The 14,601-nt window shown below is 49.9% G+C and overlaps 1 protein-coding gene across 1 annotated transcript; it reads left to right on the top strand.

Moving 5' to 3' along the window:
* Positions 1–211: 211 nt before the first annotated feature.
* KRT84 (keratin 84) lies at positions 212–8,883 on the top strand. Its single transcript, XM_047786691.1, has 9 exons — positions 212–824; positions 2,025–2,233; positions 2,827–2,887; positions 3,351–3,446; positions 4,525–4,689; positions 4,809–4,934; positions 5,438–5,658; positions 6,492–6,523; positions 7,842–8,883. Exons 1-9 carry the CDS (start codon positions 273–275, stop codon positions 8,159–8,161), a joined length of 1,782 nt encoding a protein of 593 aa, XP_047642647.1. The 5' UTR covers positions 212–272; the 3' UTR covers positions 8,162–8,883.
* The last annotated feature ends 5,718 nt before the right edge of the window (positions 8,884–14,601 follow it).

The following is a 14,601-nucleotide window of genomic DNA, read 5'->3' as shown; positions in this document are numbered from 1 at the left end:
TTATAGGTTGGATGTTATGGCCCTGATCCTGAGGAGAATAGGTGTGTCTGAGATTAGCTCATTGCGAAGTAGGTTACAGGCATGAAGAGTTTCTGCTAACTACCCAAGCTCATAAATGCTTCCAAATGGCTTTTTCTTCCTTTTTATGGGGCCAACCCTCAGATCCCCACACACATAAAAGGGGCGAGAGGGATCGACTAGCCTCAGAGGGACTCCCAGCTTCAGCTTACCCCACTCTGCAGCTCCGCTTTGCTCTCAAGCAGGAGGCCATCATGTCTTGCCGCTCCTACAGAGTCAGCTCTGGTCGCCGTGTGGGCAACTTCAGCTCTTGCTCAGCAATGACCCACCAGAACCTGAACCGCTTCCGGACCAGCTCTGTCTCCTGCAGGAGTGGGCCCAGCTTCCGGGGTCTTAGTGGCTTTGGCAGTCGGAGTGTCATCAGCTTTGGATCATGCTCACCCCGGATAGCAGCCGTGGGCCCTCGTCCCATCCGCTGTGGAGTTGGCTTTGGTGTTGGCAATGGGATGGCCTTTGGCTATGGTGATGGGAGCGGCGCTGGTCTGGGGTTTGGGTCTGGCAGTTGTGTTGGTCTGGGATTTGGAGCTGGCAGTGGCCTTGGCTATGGTTTTGGCGGCCCTGGCTTTGGCTACCGAGTTGGAGGAATTGGAGTGCCAGCAGCCCCATCTATCACAGCAGTGACTGTTAACCAGAGCCTGTTGACCCCCCTCAACCTGGAGATTGACCCCAATGCCCAGAGGGTGAAGAGGGATGAGAAGGAGCAAATCAAGACCCTCAACAACAAATTTGCTTCCTTTATCGACAAGGTACGTGGGACAGCCCAGCCTCTGGGTCTGGGATGGTGAGAGCTAAATGCATTGGGGTGTTCTTTCCCTTAAGACCTGGTCCATGCCTGGGGCATAGACCTTGACCTCAGATCCTTCAGACATCAACTAAAGACATGGCAGTATGATTTCTGGGTTGTTCTGTGGCAAAGCGAGGATGAGTTTGAGGAAGCACTGCGTGGAGGAATAGACTAAAACAGTGGCAGTGTCTTCTGGAGGAGGGAGGACCATCCAGCTAAATCTAAAGACATCTGGACAAACTAAGGCCTTCCACCTAGTCACTTAGAAATATCTTTCACCAGGTATTGGCTGGTCCAGGTTTAAGAGGTTTTATCCTTTGAGCTCCTCATGCTCTCTTGGAAGTTTTCATGGTTCCTGAGGCTGGGTAGCCATTCCAGCTTAAGGAAATGGAGAATGGAGTTGAGTCATTTTCATATAAAACAAAGGATTCATACCCCTCTCCCATGTGGGGTATCCAGATTCAGCAGAGTCAATTAGATGGAGGGAAAGAGCTTGGAACAACCACTGGTGGTCAGTGATCTTCAGGTTGATGTGAGGAACATAGAGGTGGAACTGACATCCCGGATGCCATGTCTCCACGGAGATGGATGCTCTGATTGTGTCTGAGTCTAGGAACTCAACACTGTGAGCTTCAGTTTCCTCACCTCTGAAATGAGGGCTTGGAGCAAATGTTCTCTACATTCTCCTCCAGCTCTATCAGCCTCAGTGGATAGGGTATCTGGGGTGATGGGTGTGACCAATGATGTGAAATTTTCACTTAATGCACATCCCACCTCAAATGTACTTTACTCTGCTCCTCATTCCCTGCCAGGGATGGCTGACATCCGTTTTCAGATAAAGGCAAACCTCAGCTCAGGCAGACTCAATCTCCAACTTCCCAGTCAACCATCCCTCACCTTTCTCAGAAGGTTGCGGGGAAAACGGTACTGAAGAGCTTGGGTTCAAAAGCTTCTGTCTGTAGCTAAGCCTAGCTGAGCGCGAGGAGGGGTCATAGCCCTGCTCTGCCGGGTCCTACTGAGTTAGAGGAGGAATGCAAGTCAACAGAGGAAGGAACGATGTCACCACGTGTTAAGTCACCTCTGGCCATTTGAGCAACTAGCCGACACGGAGGTGACTCTATGGAGTGCTTCCATTGCCATGTCTTTGCCCCTGTGGATTTAGGTGCGCTTCCTGGAGCAGCAGAATAAACTCCTAGAGACCAAGTGGAGCTTCCTGCAAGAGCAGAAAGGTACCAGGAGCAACCTGGAGCCCCTCTTTGAGAACTACATCACCAACCTGCGGCACCAGCTGGATGTAGTGAGCAGCGATCGAGCCCGGTTAGAAGCTGAGAGGAACAACATGCAGGATGTCCTTGAGGGTTTCAAGAAGAAGTGAGTGGCTTCTGCACAGCACTGACCAAGGATGGGCATGGGCTGGTCCCCAAAGCAGGGGCCAAACTCAGATGAGAGCCACTGAAAGGATTAGGGTTGAATGCTGGTTTCAATCCCCAGCCTGAAGACAGGGGTGGGGCTCTGATATGTATGGGAGAAGGATTCCTTCTGTGGGTCCTGAGGAAAAAGGAGAACTGGAATTGATCATGATTTGTCCCTAATCCCCCCTGTGGAAATGAGTGAATCGACCCCAGAAAAAGGAGCCCCTGGTTTTGAGAACAGTGCCCAGGTCCAGCCATAGTTGGGTCCCACTTCCTCTGAGGTCAGGTGCAAAGACCCTAAGGATTTTCCAGCAAAGGAACACAGCAAAAGTTCAGATTTTCAAACCCCACATCCACTTTGAGAAAGTAAAAGTGATTTAGAGAAACTGAGGGCCACTGACTCATAAAAGGCTGTAAAGATGGGACACGGTGGATGAGAACATGCAGGTGGCAACAGGGAGCCAGGCTCGATGGAGCAGAGAGGTCGCAAGAGGTCATGAACTGGCTCTCAGTTCAGAGTGAGAATTTACTCTCTTATTCCTTATCATCCAGGTATGAAGAGGAGGTGGTGCTCCGGGCCAATGCTGAGAATGAGTTCGTGGCTCTGAAGAAGGTAAGAGAGAGCCACAGGCCCAGGCAAACTTCTCCCCCAGCCAGGAAAATGTTCTCAAGACCCCAGGATGCTGCCCAGGCAGCCCTGTGACTACTCACACACAGCGGACACCCTAAGGTCACAAGAGGTTCCCTTCAAAGTTCTGACTTGGCCCCTAATTACTTAGGATTAGGTCTTCATGAAAGCAGAGGTCTGAAAAGATGACTTTTTAAGAGTCTTGGATGATCCAGATTTCTTGCCTCTAAATAAGCATCAGGAAATGTCCAACATCCCTGGTGGGTTCAGGTTGTGTGAAGGAGAAGGAGAAGCGTTATTAAGCTGGATTTCCACCCAAGGACCTTCCCAGCCATCCCACCTGGCCTGGCCCTGTGCGGATCCCTGATCTTCCTACCCATCTCCTCTAGGTGAAGAGGTTAAACAGTGCACAAGTCATGAGCATTTTATCCTTCTCTCTTTGATGCAGGATGTGGATTCAGCTTTCTTAAATAAGTCTGATATGGAGGCCAATGTGGATAGCCTGACTCAGGAAATTGACTTCCTGAAAACCCTATACATGGCGGTAAGGGTTCATTCCTTCTGAGCCATTCAAGGAGATCCGTATATGGCGTGGACTCCCTGGGGGCTTTGCTGGACTAGTGTATTTTCTAACATTTGGTATCATACATCTTTCCTCCCATCAAATCTATACCCTCTACATATTGATCTACAAAGGGAGAAGGTAAGGAGAGCAGGCTTCTTTGTATCCTGACTTAGGTCTATGAATAAGCTCCTTGGATCTATGAGCCAATTCTCTATTGGCCAATCTAAAGACTGGAGTCTGGAGTTCTCTTGTTAAGGGTTAAGGATCCTGCATTGTCACTGCCACAGCTTGGATCACTGCTGTGGCACGGGTTCAATCCCTGGCCCAGGGGAACGTCCACATGCTACAGGTGTGGCCAAAAATAAATAAGTAAAGACTGGGTTCTAGGAAGGTCTCTTCCTGTCTACCAATGAGAAGAATCTGGGAAACTGATTTGCTAGGAGATGGAAGAAAAATGGTTACCTGATTTGTCAAATGAACTAGCTAGCTTCTGCTTCTTTCTAAGGACGGTTTGGTCTGGGTTAGAGCCAATCAGATCTGAATGTCTGGCTCTGAGCTGAAAGGCTGAAGTAAGCTCCCTCTGGGACCCTCACCCTGCAGGCCAGTTCCCAGCCCTCCCCACCCCCCACCCCCAGTTCTATTAAGGACTTGGGATATAGGAATGCCTAGACTACCATATTGTATTGTCGGTTCTCAATGATCTGTGAGTGGCACAGCCACTGTGTGGGTTATCCAAAGGAAAATTTATCCTTTAGCAGGGCTCTCTCTCCCCTCCACGAACCCCCTAGGCCCTCATGGTTTTAACCGTCCCCTAAGCAAATTAGGGTATTAAAAGGGATGTCTCTGAGTGTATAAGAAGGGTTTAAAGTCCAACAGAAAGGGTCTGGGCCACATCTTTTTCTTTGCCTTTGGCTTGGACGATCTGCTCTATTGCTTTGCCCTGAACGAACAAACGATGCTCTCTCTCCTGACTTCACTTCCCTGGGGACCCTGTTGGTAGAGCCTCAGCCAATGATGGGACTCTGAGCCCATTTGTCTCGCTGATTCCCCAACACAGGAAATCCAGTTGCTGCAGTCACACATCTCAGAGACATCCGTCATCGTGAAGATGGACAACAGCCGGGACCTGAATGTTGACGGGATCATCGCCGACATCAAGGCTCAGTATGAAGAGATTGCCAGGCGCAGTCGGGCTGATGCTGAGTCCTGGTACCAGACCAAGGTGGGCAGGAAGGTGCCGGGGAAGGGGTGTGGGCAGCCCCGGGGTAAGACTCATGGATGACAGTGGGCTGTGGACTTGACCCAACCTTCGAACCCTTCTCCCCCCACCCCCACCCCCAGTATGAGGAGATGCGGGTGACAGCTGGCCAACACTGTGACAACCTGCGCAGCACTCGTGATGAGATCAATGAGCTGAACCGCCTGATCCAGAGGCTGAAGGCAGAGATCGAGCATGCCAAGGCTCAGGTGGGCAAAGGAAAAGACAGAAAGGCCCAGAGGGTCCCAAGCTCTGGGGAGGCAGGGCCTGAAGCTCTGGGGAGCCCGAGTCATGTGACGTGGGGGAGCCCACCAGGACCCAGAAAGAGAAATGGAGGAATTAGTCCAGGAAGACTTCCTGGAGGAGGAAAACGTGGAAGGGAAAGAGAGTCTCCCATACAGAAGGAAAGACCTGGGGCTGACTGAGAGGGGCAGGTGAGGCAGAAAGAATGGCTTTATACGCTGGATCCCCTGCATCCTAGAGCAGCAGAAATCAGTAAGTGCAAAAATCAGTGAGGATGGAAACTGAAGAAAAGAATATTCCACCTCCTGGCGACCTCAAACTACAGGATGAGGAAAGCAGTCTACATGGGTTCCATCTCTGGCTTGGCACCAAGCTGTGACCCCACCCACAGGGGGGCAGTGTTTCTAGCCCCACCTGGGGATCCCCTTTGGTGGTGCCAAAGCCCACCTGCCAACTGCCTTCCCTGCAGCGGGCCAAGCTGGAAGCCGCGGTGGCCCAGGCGGAGCAGCAGGGCGAGGCGGCCCTCAATGATGCCAAGAGCAAGCTGGCAGATCTAGAGGGCGCCCTTCAGCAGGCCAAGCAGGACATGGCGCGCCAGCTGCGTGAGTACCAGGAGCTGATGAACGTCAAGTTGGCCCTGGACATCGAGATCGCCACCTACAGGCGCCTGCTAGAAGGCGAGGAGATCCGGTAAGTGCTCTCAGGGCTGCAGACATCCAGCTTTAGAAAGACTGAGCGGAGATGGGGACCAGGTGAGGAGTTGCTGACATGGGCACTCTCTAGAGGTAGCAGTACCTTTTCCGAAAACCCTAGTCAGTTGCCCATAGCAGGGGATTAGAAGATGGCTCTAACGTGCCTCTAAGTGCAAGTTTGTAGACAGCCTGAACCAGAATCTCAGGGAGTTCTACTTGACTGGTTAGCGTGTTAAAAATAAATTGAAGTAAAAGAAGGGAGTTCTCGTCGTGGCTCAGCAGTTACGAACACAACTAGTATCCATGAGGATGCGAGTTCGATCCCTGACCTTGCTCAGGGGGTTAAAGGATTCAATGTTGTTGTGAGCTGTGGTGTAGGTCACAGACGTGGCTCTGATCCCATGTTGCTGTGGCTGTGACGTAGGCCGGCAGTTGCCACTCCACTTTGACCCCTAGCCTGAGAATTTCCATAATGCCAAGGGTGCGGCCCTAAAAAGACAAAAGGAATAAAATAAAATAAAATAAAATAAAATAAAATAAAATAAAATAAAATAAAATAAAATAAAATAAAATAAAATAAAATAAAATAAAGTAAAATAAAATAGTAAAAGAAGACATTCGTCAAATATTTTGATTCAATAGTTTGAGGGCAGGGTCTAGGAACATGTAGTTTTTCAAAACTTCCCAGATGCTCTTGTAGCTAAGGAAGAGAATCACTGATCCATGGGTCCCCTCAGCCAAGTAGACCCTCTGATAGTACACAGGTTTTCAGTACCTGATAGTACACAGGTTTCACTGCTTGTCAACTGACTTGCTTCTTTTTCTCTCCAGGATCTGTGAAGGTGTTGGACCAGTAGACATATGTAAGAACCTTCAGTCTTTTCCTCTTCACACATTTCTCTCCTAGGGCCCTTCAACTTTCCTATAAACTCAAGCCCACACGGGGTTCAGAAGCCCATGGCTGCACTGGTCATGGCAGCCAGGGGAGCAGGGACCCTCTGGCCCCTGGACAGTGAGCATGAAGTCTGAGCCTGCCTCCCCAGAGCTAAGCAATCACAAAGGTTGGCAGGGCCTGGTGGGCGTGAGGGTTCTGGAAGAGAGTCAGCTGTTTTGCTTTGAGTGGCCTTGTCCTTTGAGGGCAAAGACCAGGGAAATAATAGAAAGGCCTGTGCCAAGGAGTTCCCTCCCTTCCAGATGGCAGGGGATGGGACAAGGCTGAACGCAAGTCCCCTTGCTGCTGCTACTGCCGCTACCACCAAAGTATCAGTTGAGCCCATAGCACGCAGAGCCTGTCCTGAGCTCTGCAGGGTAGAGACGCAGTGAAGGCGAGCCCCAGCCCCTGCTCTCAGAATTAGCTTCTTCTAGAGAGGAATCCTATCCACTGTCAACCTAACCCTCAAATTCCCGGGGGGAGGGGGGCGGGGAACAAGCGAGGACTAGACAAGGGCATCCTCCTTTTACTCGATCAGAGAAAACGCATGACTTGCCAGGAGTCACAAAGCTAGTTAGTGGCACAGCCAGAATTCAAATCCAGATTTCTGATCCAAAAGTGCAAATATACACAGCTGTGGTGGGGAGCTGAGTGCTAAGCTGGCTGGGTCACAGAGGGCAGGAAGGACTCTGGTAAGTGGAGACAGGAGAAAGGGAGGGCTCTCCACCAATGGAGGGCTGGTCTAAGCAAAGTTGAGTCGGACTAGGTTCTGGGTCATGGAGGGGCAAGGAAACCAGCGGGGGGCTGCAGAGCAGAGCCATCAGTGGATCAGGAGGAACTGACAAGGGGCTCCGGGGGTGGGGGGCAATGTGGGGACCATTAAGGGGCATGATAGAATTGGAAGAGAAGCCCCTGGCTTGATGGAGGCTGTGCTCCAGCTGCTGCATAATCCAGCTCACTTCTTGCCCACATAACCCTAATTCGGCCCCATATAACTGACAGTTGGCTGCCAGCTCTACGCCAACAACCTGGGGAATAGGCTGAATTCTCCCACTTTAGTCTGAATGTTTGACTTTAGGGGAGTCTCAGTCTTTGAGTCCCCGGACAAGAGAAGAGAGAAATGGGTATTGACTGTGCAGAGAGTAGGAACCACTTGGACCCAGGTCACGCCCCCTGAAGCCACCGGCCCACCCCGCCTGCCTCCCCCCAGCCGATGAGACAGACTCTCTGATGGTTTTTCCCTCCCGCAGCCGTAAGCAGCTCCCGGGGCGGCGTGGTGTGCGGGCCTGATGCCCTGGTCACCAGCTCCGGCCTCTCCCGTGGCGGCGTCACTTTCTCCGGCGGCAGCAGCATCCGGACCAGCGGCTTCTGCAGCTCTAGCGTGGGCGGGTCCCGGGTGAGCGCGGGCTGCGGAGGGGGCTCCGTGCTGGTGGGCGAGGCCTGCGCCCCCAGCGTCCCCTGCCCGCTGCCCACCGAGGGCGGCTTCAGTAGCTGCAGCGGCGGCCGCAGCAGCCGCGGTGCCAGCGTCCGCTTCGTGTCCACCACCACCTCCCACCGGACCAAGTACTGAGAGCCGAGTGCAGCCAGCCGCCGCCCCAGAGGAACCGTCTCCGTACCTCCCGCTTCTGTCCCCCGCGTACCCCGACTCTGGCCAGAGGCCACTCTTACCTACTCTTCCTGCCAAGAAGCCAAGGGCTGCTCTGCCTGGCCCGTGTCCTGCGGTCTGACTTCTTCCTTTGGGTTACTGCTCGCCACCCAGTCCCACAGCCTCAAGAAAAGCAGATTCAATACAATTTCAAATATCAGAGCGTTGGGGGAGAAAGGAACACTGCATCGCCAAAATGAACGCGTCTGGCACCACCGCATCCCAGCTTTCAATGAACATGGAGAATGGAGAGTGGACTTTCCACACAGCCGATGTCTTCGGCCCATTGTCCTCTGCCTCCCTCCCTTTCCTTTCTTTCCCTGGCAGGAGAAGGTTCTTTCCCTCTCTTCCTGACCCAGAAGGATCCCCCGTCTTTGCTGGCCCCAGGGATCCCTGCATCCCCAGAGATGGGTCTTCTCCGAGTGGCACATGTGCTGGCTGCCTCTCTTCCTGGGTTGGTGGTTTAACCCTGGCCTGTGAGTCCATGCGGTGGGTGGGTGCTGATGGAGAGGTGGGCCCTACCACACCCCCACACCCCTGCTGGAGGTGTGAGGGAGGCCCAGCCCTTTCCCCTGCAGGAGGGTTTGTGTCTGTAAGCTCCAGGGAGGCCTGGGCTGGGGCGGGTCCCTCTTCGTACTGCTCTTTGTGTTGATGGGATTTCAATAAACTTGCCATGCTGACATCACTAGGACTCTGGCCTCTCCTTCTTGATCACGCTGAGGATGGGGGACATGGTCGCCTAGATGCCACTAGCTCCCCCCCCCCCCCAGGGACTTGCAGAGGGCAGAGGTGGTGTCTGGGACAGAGGAGGTACCCAAGGAAAGAGGGCTCAGGCCTGTCCCTGGAGGGGCTCAGAGCTCAGCGAGGAAGAGGAGACACAGCAAAAGCTCTGAAAACAAGTGCCAAGCCGCCTGCTTCTCGCCACACATTGCCCTCCAGCCCCTAGGCCAACACTTCCACTGGCTCCCCAGGGCCCACGCCTCCCCCAGTTCCTCTGGGATCACTGCAGGGGCCTCCTAGTCTTTCTGTCCACTTTCTTGATCCCGTCCAACATATTTCTGTGTTACTGCTATAGAGATCTCTCTGACACAGAAAACGGATCATGGCTCTCCCCTGCTTACAGCCCTCCAGTGGCTCCCCCTTGCCTTCTAGAAATAGCCTAAACTTCTTAACATGGTGTATGACCCCTGAGTACACCCTTACCATCCCCTCCCCATGTACGCCACTTTCAGCCTCTCATCGTTTATTCATTCAGCAAACAGCCGCTACATGCCAGGTCTGCCGGGAAAAATAACAGTAAACGAGATTTGGCCTTGGACCTCAAAGACTGTACAGGGCAGCCTGATAAATAGACAAGCAAACAAGCGGTCTCGACTCAATATGCTAAGTGCTGAGTTAAGAGTCGAGTCAGCGCTACTGCGCACAGAGGAGAGCCCAGCTCAGACTTGGGGCATCATTAAAAGCCTCCTGGAGGATGTGATGTCCCAGCAGAGAGGTAAGGATGATGAATTAGCCGTACTAAGGAGGAAGTGTCCCAAGCAGAGGCAACGGCACATGCAAAAATCAAGTGGATGGAGAGAGTGTGCCCAATTTGGGGATGGGCCCGGAGTTGAGTCCGACGACAGGACAGAGGGTAGAAATACACTGCACTGGCTGGGCATAGCCTCATTCTGGCGCATACCTCAGAGCAGTGACTGTTTGCTGCTCTGCCTGCCTCCCCGCCTTCTTAGACAGCAGGAAGCACGTCTTCCATCTTTCTGGAGTCCACCTTGCCCAGACCTCAGCCAGCAACCTGAGAACCTACTGGGCGCTCTCTGCTCACAGTCCAAGGCTTGCCTGACCCTGGACTCACCAACCACCTGCCTTCCTACTTTCAGTGGCTTCTGACTTCCCACCCCATCTACCTCGTGCAGTCATACACAATCCTCAGGCGGCAACAACCATATGACCCCATCTGTAGCTCTCCTCCAATAGACCCACGTCTGCCCTGTGCCAGTTATCTCTTTATTGACTCAGCTCCAAACTCACCCTTGTTGCCTACTCTGTGAAAATGGACCTGGTCCCTTTAAGGACTTTTTTTTGCCAGCTGGAACGATGTTAAGTCTTGTCAGTAGGTACTTCAACAGACATGGGAGAGACATTGCCGGAGGAGGGGACTTTCCTTCCAATGTGCTCTCTGGGCAGTTTCCCTGGCTCCAGGTTCCTGCGGTGCAGGTGGCTGCTATAGCATCAGGCTGGGCCGTTTCATGCAGGGTGTCTTCAGCAAGACACTTCTTCATGCAAAGCTTTCCACAGCACCCCAGAGGGTGGATTTCTGGTAAGTTCTGGTAAGTGGGTTTCCAGCAAGCTCCACTGGTGTGACACCAAGTGACATTCCTGGAATCCCGTAAGCAGTGGCTGTACCCTCTTGAACAAGGTCTGCTTCTCAGCCACGGCTTTTCCTTGGGATCTCTAGCGCAAGGCTGATCCTTACACCTGTCATTTCTATGCTCTTTAGAGGTCTCTTGATTTCTCACTAGCCAACCCCTCATGACTCCAACTCCCAACATTATCTATATTAAATTTCCCCTGTTCAAGTGACTGTGGGGCACTATGACACAGACGTTGGAGTAGTCACACAAAGATTTTAAAGCACGATTATAACTATGTTCCATGAGATAAAGATAAACATATTTGAAGTGAATGAAAGGGAGATGTTCTTGGCAGAAATTAAAAACTGAAAAAACAGAAACGGGAGTTTCTTGATGGCTCAGCAAGTTGAAGATCTGGCAATGTCACTGTGGTGGCTCAGTTCACCGCTGTGGCGAAAGTTTGATCCCTGGCCTGGGACCTTCTACATGCTTCAGGCATGACCAAAAGATAAAATAAAATAATACAAAAAATTTTAAACCCAGAAACCAAAAACTACCTCTTTCAGAAGAAAAATAAAATTGGAAAAACTCTAGCCAAATTGATCAAGGTGGGGAAAAAAAGAGGATGAGAAATATCAATTTAAGAGGGAAAGAGGGGAGTTTCTGCTATGGGGCAGAAGGTTAAGGATCCAGCATTGTCGCTGCAGTGGCTTGGACTGCTGCTGTAGTATGGGTTCAATCCCTGACCCAGGAACTTCCGCATGTTGTGAGTGTGGCCAAAAAAAAAAAAAAAGAGGGGACATCTCCACAGGCGCTACAAAATCAAAAAGGATAATAAAAACAAAAACGTTATAAACAACTGAAAACCTATACATTTAGGAACTTAGATGAAATGGAGCAATTCCTTGAGAGATACAAATTGTCAAAGCTCCTTCAAGAAAAAAACAAATAACCCAGACAGGGATGCTTCCTGGGCATGAGTGATGTGGATTTAGAATAAGAAATACATATTTGTTTTGTGTCCCCTCCCTAGCACAGAGCTCCCTTGGAATTTCCTAAGTGATGAGTGACAATGTTGCATTTTGTGATATCAATAAAGCCCTTTTTAGACACTTAAGGATGGGAGCTGGTTGCCAAGGGAACCAACCATGTGTTTGGAGGATTGGAACTTTCAGTCTCACTATCCACCCCCAACCCCAGACCTCCAGGGAGGGGAGAGGCGCTGGAGGTTGAATCAGTCAATCATGACTATGTAATGAAGCCTCCATTTAAAGCAAAAAAAAAAGAAGGACTGGGTCCAGAGAGTTTCCAGGTTGGTGAACACATGGAGAAGTGGGGAAGTTGTGGGAGAAGCTGTGCATCTGGAATGAGCATGGAAGCTCTGCCCTCTTTCCCCATTTCTTGCCCTATGCTCTCTCCCATCTGGCTGTTCCTGAGTTATTTCTTTTCATCATAAACTGGTCCTCGAGTAAGTAGAATATTTCTTTGGGTCCTGTTAACTGCGCAAGCAAATTCATCAAACCCAAGTTGGAGGTCTTTGAAAGTTCTAATCTAGAGCCAGTGGGTCAGAAGTCTACCTGATACCCTGGGCTTGCAGCTGGTATCTAAAACGGGGTTGGGGAGTTCCCGTCGTGGCGCAGTGGTTAACGAATCCGACTAGGAACCATGAGGTGGCGGGTTCGGTCCCTGCCCTTGCTCAGTGGGTTAATGATCCGGCGTTGCTGTGAGCTGTGGTGTAGGTTGCAGACGCGGCTCGGATCTCGTGTTGCTGTGGCTCTGGCGTAGGCCGGTGGCTACAGCTCCGATTCGACCCCTAGCCTGGGACCCTCCATATGCCGCGGGAGCGGCCCAAGAAATAGCAACAACAACAACAACAAAAGACAAAAGACAAAGAAAAATAAAAATTAAAAAAAATAAATAAAACGGGGTTGGGGGGCAGTCTTGTAGGACGGAATCCTTTACCTGTAGAATTTGCTGCTGTCTCCAGGTAGGAGAGTGTTAGAAGTGAGTTGAATTGTGGGATGCCCAGCTAGGGTCCAAGAATTGCTTGTTGGTAAGGGAATCCCCCCACTGCACCCACACACACACACACACACACACACACACATCAGAACTGTGGCCAGAACTCTTAGTGTGTGTCCTGTGCAACCGCAAAGGGTCCCAAACTGTAGAAAGAAACCGGAAACCTCATGGTCATTAGTCGGATTCGCTTCCACTGCGCCACGACAGCAACTCCTCATTCCAGATTCCTTAAGAAAATGTAAAAGGAGGGAAAACTTCCAGCTCCTCTTATGAGACCAGCATCACCCTGATACCAAAACCAGAAAAGGCATAATAAGAAAAGAAAAAACTACAAATCAATATCTGTCATGAATGTAAATATAAAAACCATCAACAAAAATATTAGGAAACTGAAAACAGCAACAAATAAAAGGAAAACACATCAGGACAAGGAGAGTTTGTCCTAGGCACTCAAGACTGGTTCAGCTTTCAAAAATCTATTAATGTAAGTTCATGACATCAACAGACTGAAAAGAAAAAATCATATGATTATCTCAATAGATGCACAAAAGGATCCTACCAAACTCAAAATCTATTCGTGATTAAAAAAAAAAAAAAACTAACTAGGAATAAATGGGAACTTCCTCAACCTAAATGGTATCTACTAAATAAATAAATACCAAAAAAAGAAAAAAAAGAAGAAAAAGCAAGACAAATATAAACACCCTAGGAGTTCCCATCATGGCTCAGTGGTTAACCAATCCGACAAGGAACCATGAGGTTGCGGGTTCGGTCCCTGCCCTTGCTCAGTGGGTTAACGATCCGGCGTTGCCGTGATCCGTGGTGTAGGTCGCAGACGCAGCTCGGATCCCGAGTTGCTGTGGCTCTGGCGTAGGCCGGTGGCTACAGCTCCGGTTCGACCCCTAGCCTGGAAACCTCCATGTGCTGCGGGAGCGGCCCAAGAAATGGCACAAAAATAAATAAATAAATAAACACCCTACAGCTGGCAACATACTTAATGATGAAAGACTGAATGCTTTCTGCCCTAAGACTAGGAAAAGATAAAGAGGATCAGCTCACACCACTCTTGGAGTTACAGAAGCTGGCCTACCCAGTGAAATAAGGCAAGAACAAACAAAAGCCAAGTCTGTTGTAAAGGAAAAAATAAGACTATTTCTATTTTCAGAAGACCTAATTTTCTATACAGAAAATCCCAAAGAAGAATGTAAACTGGTACAGCCACTATGGAGAACAGTTTGGAGATACCTTAGAAATCTATACATAGAACTTCCATATGACCCCGCAACCCCACTCTTGGGCATCTATCCGGACAAAACTCTCCTTAAAAGAGACACATGCACCCGCATGTTCATTGCAGCACTATTCACAATAGCCAGGACATGGAAACAACCCAAATGTCCATCGACAGAGGATTGGATTTGGAAGATGTGGTATATATACACAATGGAATACTACTCAGCCATAAAAAAGAATGACATAATGCCATTTGCAGCAACATGGATGGAGCTAGAGAATCTCATACTGAGTGAAATGAGCCAGAAAGACAAAGACAAATCCCATATGATATCACTTATAACTGGAATCTAATATCCAGCACAAATGAACATCTCCTCAGAAAAGAAAATCATGGACTTGGAGAAGAGACTTGTGGCTGCCTGATGGAAGGGGGAGAGAGTGGGAGGGATCGGGAGCTTGGGCTTATCAGACACAACTTAGAATAGATTGACAAGGAGATCCTGCTGAATAGCATTGAGAACTTTGTCTAGATACTCATGTTGCAACAGAAGAAAGGGTGGGGGAAAAATATAATTGTAATGTATACATGTAAGGATAACCTGACCCCCTTGCTGTACAGTGGGAAAATAAAAATAAAAAATAAAAATAAATAAAATAAAATAAAAATAAAAAATAAAAAATAAAATCCCAAAGAAGCTTAAAAAAAAAAAAACCTACTAGAACTAATAAGAGAATTTAGTAAGGTAATGGATACAA

Source organism: Phacochoerus africanus, chromosome 7 (assembly GCF_016906955.1).
Source record: "Phacochoerus africanus isolate WHEZ1 chromosome 7, ROS_Pafr_v1, whole genome shotgun sequence".
NCBI classification, from domain to species: domain Eukaryota; kingdom Metazoa; phylum Chordata; class Mammalia; order Artiodactyla; family Suidae; genus Phacochoerus; species Phacochoerus africanus.
This window is presented reverse-complemented; position numbering and strand designations above follow the sequence as displayed.

Bases quoted from the DNA above. Each gene is read 5' to 3' on its own strand.
- KRT84 (XM_047786691.1), top strand. From the start codon at position 273: ATGTCTTGCCGCTCCTACAGAGTCAGCTCTGGTCGCCGTGTGGGCAAC. The intron at 825-2,024 runs GTACGTGGGACA...CTGTGGATTTAG, and splicing joins TTGCTTCCTTTATCGACAAG to GTGCGCTTCCTGGAGCAGCA. The intron at 2,234-2,826 runs GTGAGTGGCTTC...CTTATCATCCAG, and splicing joins CTTGAGGGTTTCAAGAAGAA to GTATGAAGAGGAGGTGGTGC.